Below are 9,369 nucleotides of genomic sequence, written 5' to 3' on the forward strand. Positions count from 1 at the left end.
CTATGGCCCCAAAACAAAGGTTTGAGAGTCAGGTTGCCAATATCCTTTCTTGCATAGCATCCATCAATTCAGAGATGGGGAACATTGTGGGGAGCATGAAGAATGAACTGGAGAGCTCATAATTTCCAGTATGAGTGGACTGACTTTTGTGGTGCTGACTGTCTCCTTCAGGCTCTCAACCATAACTCTGAAAGGTGTGCAAGTCCAAGCCATGAAAGAAGGCCTTGCAAAAGAATCTGATGAAGGGGACAACCTATGGTCTCTCCTCAGCAGTCCTGGTACCCACCACATAGGAATATGTGCACTGGCGAGGTAATAGGCAAATATTCTAGAACCAGATACAGAGGAGAAAAAACAAAAACAGAGTAAAAATCCAATACAGACAACTTCACTGAGAGTAATTGACTCTCCTGAGACATAGTTAAAGGAGAACAAATAGGGGAGAAAGAACAATGAGAGCAAGGAGGGGTGGGAATAGTTGAAAAAGTCAGCCCAAAGCTCATGACCCCCAAAACTAAAAAGAAGTACAAGTGATTGGATAGGCAATGTTAAAGTTTAAACCTGGGTGCTCTTTCTTTGAGCATTCCTTTTTGGGTCATTTATTTGCCTAGTGGATAAATAAACTAGAATTCCTTCCAATGTTTAAAAAAAAAAAAAAAAGTCTCTGCTAAAATTGGAGCCTTTTGTTTTCTAGGAGCATGGCAATGTGGCAACATGGAGTCATACTGGACATCATGGATCTCCTGCTCCTGTCTCTCACCTCTTCCTCGGAGAACTACCGAATAACTGGCACTGCATTCTTCTCTGAGGCAAGGAACAGCAGCCATCATAGCAGGCTCTCTCGATCACATTAGTGTAGTTCTCTTAGGATCTAGAGTTCTTTGAACTAGAGTGATCAAAGAGGGGTCTTCATAGGGAGATTTAGTAGTAGAGGGAACCAGCTGCTACCAGAGATACAGCACCTAATCAGGGAGAGAGAGGAAGGAGAGCCCACCCTAAATCTCTTCCTGCCTCATCTGCCAAAATCAACTTTCTAGAACAGAAAAGAGGAGAGAATAAATCTAGGAAAGGAAAAGCAAAGAGTGACTAACAAGCGTATTATTGGCCCTTCAAACTCTGGGATAAAGATTATCTCAGCCCAGAGAAGGAACATAATCAGTGATTCTATTTTCCTTATCCCATCTTCTGATTTGGACTAGAAACATCCTCTTATCTAGATGTTGTGGTTTGCATCCCCATATAACCTCAAGCTGTGGACTGCTCACATCTAGAGTTTAGCTTCTGCTTGACTTGCTAATTCATCTGAGGGCTTCCTTCCCTGTTCTTTAATTGTAGTTATTGATTCTTTTGGCATTCTCCTGAAGGGAGGCCACTCCCTTATCTAAGGGGGAGGAGTGTGTTGATTTCAGCTTATGAAGGAGCCCATCCTTTGGAAGCATGGCAATCTACGTGATGTGCTCATCTTAATGGATCAAAGTGCCTGGGACTCCAATGCCACCCTGAGGCAAATGGCCATCCGAGGCCTTGGTAATACAGCTTTGGGAGCCCCTCACAAGGTAAAAGGAGTTCTCAGGAAAATAGTTAATTTAAGTAGAGCTTTGAAATAATTATTTACTAAACCACACATAATAGTTGCATAGAGATTAAGTGAAAATGCAAATAAATTGCTGAAGTGGTGGCTCTTGGGCTGAAGTACCAGTGACCCTCACAGAATTTCTATCACCTGATTTGGGAACTCCCACCCTATACCAGATCACATTAGAACAGCTTTGGAGATTAAGATAACTTCTTTCAAAATAGGTGAAGAAACATAAGCAGATAATGTTAGAATCTATCATCAGAGGCCTGTATCACCTGGCCCGCACCGAAGTCGTCTGTGAAAGCTTGAAGGCTCTAAAAAAGATTCTGGAGCTGCTTACAGACCGGGACGTGAGCTTCTACTTCAAAGAGATAGTCCTGCAAACAAGAACCTTCTTTGAAGACGTAAGTGAGCTCATTTAGGAATCTTCCCTCTCCCCACCCCACCCCCCAGAAAAGGTGAATGAACAGAAAGAGGTTCAAGACAGTGGTTTTAGCAGACAATACCAGGGTCCCATCCATATTCCTTGGCCAGCTCCAGATGTCACCTGCAGACAATTTTTGCACAATCTGCTGGCTTTCTTTGTCTCTCTGCCTGCTGAGGGAGCTCTGAAGCCTTGGGATCATGATTGGTCCGAGCTTGATGGGCTAGAAGAACTGGGAAGGAAATGCCCTGGGAAGCCCTGAGGAAGCAAGGAGGAACAAGGGTTTGTTGATAGATTCCTATGCTTCCTCAACCCTCAGAATTGAGTTCCACTTACCCAAAAGGTAACTCATTCATTAAAATTCCCTTCCTTAGCTTTCCTCCTTTCCCCATCTCTTTCCTACTCCCCTGGCATGCTTTCTGGTCTCACTTCCCAAATATACTACTTGCACCTAAATCCTTATCTCAGGGTTTGCTTTGTGAGAAACACAAATTATGACAGTACTCAACGCAGGACAGGGGCCTGACTAAAGATTGTGTTTCCTCCAACTCTCTTTTCCACTTCCAAGATTCAAAGACTCAAAATGCTGATGCTATTCATTTAGTTCAGATCAGCAAACTACAATCCAAGAGCCAAATCTGGCCCACAGCCTTTATTTGTAAATAAAGTTTATAGGGACCCAGTCATGTGGGAGCTCTGATGGCATAGTGCCTAAGGCGCTTGACTGCTAACCAGAAGGCTGGCAGTTCAAACCCACCAGCCACTCCTCAGAAGGAAGATGGGGCAATCTATTCCGTAGTGATACTGTCTCAGAAACCCAAGGAGGGGTCGCTATGAGTCAGATCCAACTTGACAGCATATAACGAAAACAACATGTTGTTTATATATATATATAATCGAGCAATCCTAAGAAGAGGAGGGTCATTTTCCTTTATACCTTCCAGGAAACTAGATTTTCTTATTTCTGGTTTATTCGCTACCATCAGTGTGAAATTTCCTTTCATGTCTAATTGAAATCTATTAAACTTGTTTTTTTATGTTTGGTTGTCTCAGGAGACAGAAAACTGCTGATTACCCTTTACAGTGCATCCTTCATAATCATTAAGGTTATATTCAATTACCTATTTACCTTGTAGTTTCCAGACTGAGAAGTCTTCATTTCCTTCATTATTCCCATAAACCTATTTTTCAGTTCTGAAAATATTTTACAGGCCACAGACTAATTTGAACCTTTAAATAAGGTCTGGGTACTATTCAATAGAATAGAAAGAATAGTTACCTCCAGTTCCAACCTTTATCTATTTATTCACTCCAATTTATTTGTTGCTTTATTTATTTATTTATTTTAACTCTTTCTTCCTGACAATTTATTTTGAACTCTAGATTTTAGGTTGTACTGTAATTCCCAGGGTGATGCAAACAGTTCACTCTCAGCTACTAACCAAAAGATTGGCTGTTCAGACCACCCAGCAGTGCTGATCTTGCCATGAGTGCAAGATCACCTGGTGATCTGCTTCTGTCTAGAGTACAGCCAAGACAACCCTGTGGAGACAGTTCCACTCTGCAACACATGGGTTGCCATGAGTCAGAATCAACTTGGCAGCAAGAGTCAGTACTTCTCCAGGTTTGCATTTTCACAGTTTCTTTTGTTCATGAGCCAGTCTAATCCTGGCCTTTGAAAGCAACTTTCTGCTTGTGTCCAACCACGGTCTCTAATCAGTCACCACCACTTTTAATTCTCATCTTATTCTGAAAAATGCTTGTGGGCTCCTTCCCAATTTATCATCTACAAAAGCAAAAAATATGTTTTGTTTTTTCATTATAACGGGTAAACGATGACAGTCTTTAAAAGCAAAGGGCTGAAGTCACCCTTACAGAATTTAACAGTTTGGTTTCCCTGGGTTGTTCTTGACCCAATGTAATTCTCTTGGATCTGAGTCTCTAGTAAATTACAGTTGACCTAAGAATAGTGTGGCCAAGATAATGTTTCTCGGTGTTATTGCTGGGGGAAAAACTGAAGTCTTACTGGTTAGAATAGAACAGACATTTCTCATTCCCAAAAGCTCCATCATGCTGACATAGAAAGAAAGTTTGACAAACCTTGGGTCTGAGAAATGACATGTTATTTATTCTCCAGTAATGCTATCTTTCTGTAAATATATTTAATTATATTATATAATACTTTCTCCCTATATTTTTCTATGGGTTATGCAAAATAATCTGTAATATCCAGCTTTTTTCTTTCATTTATTTCAAATAGTTGAGTATTTCAACTATTTGAAATGTTTTTTTTCTGCTTTCCTACAGTGTCAGTTGGTTGAGGCTTCCTTTAGTTCATTGATTTGTGAAAATTTAAAAGATTTTTTTAAAAAAAAGCTAAGTATCTCCATCTAACTTTTAGGTATTTTGCTATTGGTATTCTTTCCTTTTGCAAAAAGAGAACTTTTAAAAATCATATCCTAATCTTATTCCAAGTATAAGGAGCTTTGGTACTACAGTTCCTAAGGTATCTGACTGCTAAATAGAAGGTTGATGGTTCCAACCCACCAGCCACTCCACAGAAGGAAGACTGGACAATCTGCTTCCATAAAGATTTACTGCCTTGGAAACCCAAAGGGGGTTGCTAAGAGTCGGAATTCACACAATAGCAGTGAGTTTGGTTGTTTTTGGTTTTATACCAAGTATATTTGAAGAATGTATTTCTACTTCCATTTCCCTTATAAGAAGTCACATTTCCTTAATTCATTTCGGTTTTTTTGGCCCTTTCCTAACAAGCCATCTTTATTTCTTCTGGAAGGTACTAAGCCCCTCTTTCGTGGTATTTTTATTTATGTACCACTTTCTATGCACTTTATTTTACCCTCAAAATTTACTCCTTTGTCTTCTCCCTCCTTGTATTTATTGGAGTGCTTTTTGTTGGCCCTTATTTATTGCTTATCTAGTGTTGTCCTACTCAGAACCACTTTTCCCTTGTCCTTTTGCCTTCTTACAAATACTTTATAGGTCTTGGTGGGGAAAACTTCCAGAAATTTTATCTAACTTCATTTCCTTCCTTTGTTGCAACTCTGAACTAGCAAAACATCTGAGAAAATAGAAGTCCATCTTCCTCTACAACCTTACCTTTTGGTTCTTAAAATCTAGACTGACCATCCTGGGCAAAAAGCAAAGAATTGCTGTGACTTCTTGTACCCCAGAGTAGGGCTAGACACTTGTCTCTTTCTGAGATCTAAATTCCTGAGCTGCCTGAAGACCATTTAGAAAGTATTTGGGATCTTGGAGAAGAATCCCAGATCTTGGGCAATTTAGATTTGTTGTTATTAGTTGCCATCAAGTCCACTCTGATTTGTGTGACCACTTGTTTTCACAATCATTAGTATGCTTGAATCTATTGTTGCAGCCACTGTGTAACTTAAATGCCTTCCAACTTAGAAGGCTCATCTTCCAGTGCTGTATTGGACAGTACACTTTTATGATCCATAGAGTCTTTGTTGGCTATTTTTTTTTAAGTAGATCTCCAGGCCTTTCTTCCTCATCTTAGGCTGCAAACTCTGTTGAAATCTGCCCACCATGGGTGACTATGCTGGTATCTGAAATATCAGTGGTATAGCTCCCAACATATAGCAACAACACAAGCTGCCATAATAAAATAAACTGACAGATAGATAGGTATTGGCAATGTAACAAACGCCAAACTCAAGAATAATGATGCAACCAGGCTAATTTGTGTAAAGTACTATATACGCAGGAGCCCTCCCTGGCCTGCTGTTGCCAACACCCCCTGTTTACCATTCTTATGATCACACTTCCTCACTAGCTGCTCAAGGGCATAAATTAAGTCTCCAAATGGATCTTAAAACTTAGACCTCAGGCCTGTGGTTGCTTAAACTTGGAGCAGTTTGGGAAGAGAATTTCTAGAAAAGGAAGTGAGTTATTGGATGTGATCTGTGACAAGATTGCACTCATGTCGCAGTTCCAGCTTCGCTTTGCTGAAGTGAGGGGGGAGGCAGGGAAGACAGGCAGGGAGTGGCTGGTGAAGGGACACTCACCCATGAGATGCCTCTGTTGCCACAGGAGCAAGACGATGTGAGGCTGACTGCCATCAGCCTATTTGAGAATCTGGCATCACTAACCGGAAGACGGTGGAAGATTTTTTTTGCTGAAGAAATTAAAAAGAGCATGATTTCATTCCTTCTCCACCTCTGGGATCCCAACTCCAAGATTGGAGCTGTAAGTGGCACAGCACAGACAGCTGCCACTCCTTCTCTGCCCTATAGCTGAGAAGTGTTAGCAAGCCCTACTGAGCTGAACTGAGAAACCATATCTGAGTTATTAACCACTCTGAATTGAACCTGTAAATATCTTCTTCCAACTCTGGGTTCATCTCTTCCCAGGCTTGCTCTTCCATTCTTGAATCTGAAAAGGTGTCAAGAATAGTCATAAGGTCCTTCAGGCTACTAACTGTTACCACTTCTGTTTTCCAGTACTAATCAGCATCTCTTCTCTTCTGGAATGGGTATCCAAGCACTGTGGATAGTGATGCAGAAAACTCTTGTTTTCTAGGCATGCCGTGACGTCTTAATCATCTGCATTCCCTTTCTGGGCCTCCAGGAACTCTATGGAGTATTAGACCATCTCCTTGATGGCCAGGATCTGCCAAGGGTCAGGGACTTCTACAGGCAATTCTGTGTAAAACTGGTGAGTGTAAAATGGATGCTGCCTCAAAGAAAGGAAGGACGGGGTCCAGTCAAAATCCAGTAGGGCAAACTGTGTAACAGGAAATCTCTGTATGGAACTAAAAATGTCTTCGAGGAATAGCAATGATTCCTGATATTCTGCCACATTACCCTCTACTCCTCTCTTAAGTCCTGGCATCTGGTCTCATAGGCTTCTAAAACTCATGATTAGTCCCTTAAGTCTCAGTGTCTTCCTACTTAAATTTAGAACATTGATTAAATGACTAATATCTGCAAGATAACTCTCAACAAAATAATTCATGGCTGTGTGAGTGTTCAATAACCTTTAGAGCTCTTCTGAGGGCCCTATAGGATGCTGGATTTCATAATAGGCCACTTCCCAGTTGCCCTCTTTATAATACACATCTCTTCCAGGCAAAGAAAAACCAGGAAATTCTGTGGATCCTCCACACACATTCATTCACCTTCTTCAACAGCAGCTGGGAGACAATCAGGAGTGCAGTTGTCAAGCTCACAGGTGCGGTCACATCCACATTCCCTACTCCGTTATGTCCTCTCTTTCCCATCTAAATCTAGGCTTTGACTGGAAGCTCCCCTGCTGCAAACACTGGTAAGACACAGACAAAATTAAAAGAAGGCCAACAAGGGATTCATTTTATGGCTCACATCATCTTTCTTCAATGGAACCTATTTTCTTTGCAAAATGAAAATGTATAACCTCTTTGACTTCCCAACACTTACTCTCCTCCAATCCATTCATTCTCCTTAATAGGCCCTCCAAGATCCTTAAGTCTCCAAGTCTTCATTACAAGCCTGCTGCCCCTGCCCAAATGTTTTCCTTCTCCCCATCCCTTTATAGAAACCATACTCAGTCTTCAAAACTGAATTCAAGCTATGAGCTTCAGCAGCACTATGATACGGGTGGAAAGCATGCTGATGTGGGGACCAGCAGAACTTGGCTCTGCTATGTGATTCTGGACAATGTATTTAACTTCTCCATGTTACCTCTCTGTCCATCTATAAAATAAAAGAGAAAAATAAGGGAGTCTCTGAGGTTACTTCTATCATGAAATTCTAATTTTTTATCACAAAGACTGTTTCAACTAATCTGGGCACTGTAAACAAGCCCACTTGCTTGACCATCTTCAGGACTGTGTTAAAAATCTAAGGATTTCTTACTGGACAAGCTCTGCACACTTTTTGAAGAAAGGGACTACACTAAAGCTTATACTCCCTTGAAACCCTAAGAACAATTAGCGTCTCCTAGGAGAACATTGTATGAGCTTTCAATACACCTTGGGTAAGTGAGTAACCACTTCCAGACATGGCACTCAAGACCCTTAGAGGTCACCATCACACCATCCTTGAAGGAAGTTGTTTCCTCATTTAGTAATCTACTAAATCTTCCTTCTGATCTGATGCAGAGTCAGACCTTTCATGGTGTCTTCCCCTATAATATAAGGAGATGTGGTGGTGCTGTGGTTAAGGCATTGGGCTGCTAACCAGAATGTCAGTGGTTCAAACTCACCAGCTGCTCTGTAGGAGAATGTTGAGGCAATCTGCTTCTGTATAGATTTATAACCTTGGAAACTCTATGGAGGTCACTATGAATCAGAATCCACTTGATGAAAATGAGTTTTGTTTTTGGTTTTCTGCTATTTTTTTTTTTTCCTCCTGTTCTTTAGATTCCATTGTTCTCAATTTGACCAGCCAGTATGTGGAGTTATTAGACAAAGAACAGCTGACCACACGTGAGTGCCAATCCTCATTTTTGTCTGTCCAGTTTATTGTTATATTCTTAGAGAAAGAGAAATTATTTCTGCTCCCAGTTCCATGTTAGCCCAGAAATTGAAAGTCTTAGTATTTGATTATTGTCTCTAATATTTCCTGGACAGTGGGATTTCTCCAGAGTCTAAGGCCCTCCCCTTTGTAAGCATCATTCCCAGCAAACAATGATTTTCTAAATGTCTATAAATCTACTGATCACAAGATCAGGATCTTCTGTTCCCTTATTTCAAGATTAATTTGATTTCTCAATCAATGACTCCAAACTCTACTTTTTAGGATAAATATGAGCATCAGGGACTGAGCCTCCCGTGGGCTGATCCTCAATGGTGAATCATGCAGTACTATGTATGTAGATTGGGCTTTGAGTTGCATTGCTTTTCCTGCTGAACTCTGATTGAATTTTGCTATTCTTTCCATTTCAGGGCTCCAATCACTCCGGCAAGACCCTTGTATCAGTGTCCAGCGAGCAGCAGAAGCTGCCTTGCAGACATTCCTGAGAAGGTGTAAAGAAATAAACATAATAAACATCCCTCCATAAATCATCAGGCAATAAACTGCTAGGCTTTTTCTAAAACTGACACGTGTCTTCATTCAAAAATTCCTAAACTTGCAGCATCTTGAGGAAAGAGTTGGCACTTAGAATGGAGATCTTGAAAGGATGGGTATATTCCTTACTCTCCCAAATCTTCCTGGTGGCTTCCGTTAGTAAAAATAAATCCCACAATCCACTTCAGGTATAACCTGCGATTGGTGCAGTGACCACACGTGCCTTTGGATGGCTTAGTCTCGGTCTCAGTTAACTAGTGCTGCTGTAACACAAATACCGTGAGTGAATGGTTTTAAAGGACAGAAATTTCTTTTCTCACAGCTCAAGAGGTAAATGT

General features: G+C 40.9%; 1 protein-coding gene across 1 annotated transcript in view; it reads left to right on the forward strand.

Moving 5' to 3' along the window:
- The window catches only part of MROH2B (maestro heat like repeat family member 2B), a 137,672-nt gene extending 128,649 nt beyond the window's left edge, over positions 1–9,023 (forward strand). Inside the window, exons 29-37 of the mRNA XM_007950534.1 lie at positions 172–312; positions 695–809; positions 1,410–1,556; positions 1,801–1,983; positions 6,075–6,230; positions 6,564–6,698; positions 7,112–7,214; positions 8,383–8,448; positions 8,908–9,023. Coding sequence (XP_007948725.1) covers positions 172–312; positions 695–809; positions 1,410–1,556; positions 1,801–1,983; positions 6,075–6,230; positions 6,564–6,698; positions 7,112–7,214; positions 8,383–8,448; positions 8,908–9,023 — 1,162 coding nt within the window. The remainder of the gene's footprint in view (positions 1–171; positions 313–694; positions 810–1,409; positions 1,557–1,800; positions 1,984–6,074; positions 6,231–6,563; positions 6,699–7,111; positions 7,215–8,382; positions 8,449–8,907) is intronic.
- The last annotated feature ends 346 nt before the right edge of the window (positions 9,024–9,369 follow it).

The sequence above is a fragment of the Orycteropus afer genome, unplaced genomic scaffold (assembly GCF_000298275.1).
Source record: "Orycteropus afer afer isolate SDZICR_OR568_19922 unplaced genomic scaffold, OryAfe1.0 scaffold00275, whole genome shotgun sequence".
In the NCBI taxonomy this organism is placed as follows: Eukaryota; Metazoa; Chordata; class Mammalia; order Tubulidentata; family Orycteropodidae; genus Orycteropus; species Orycteropus afer.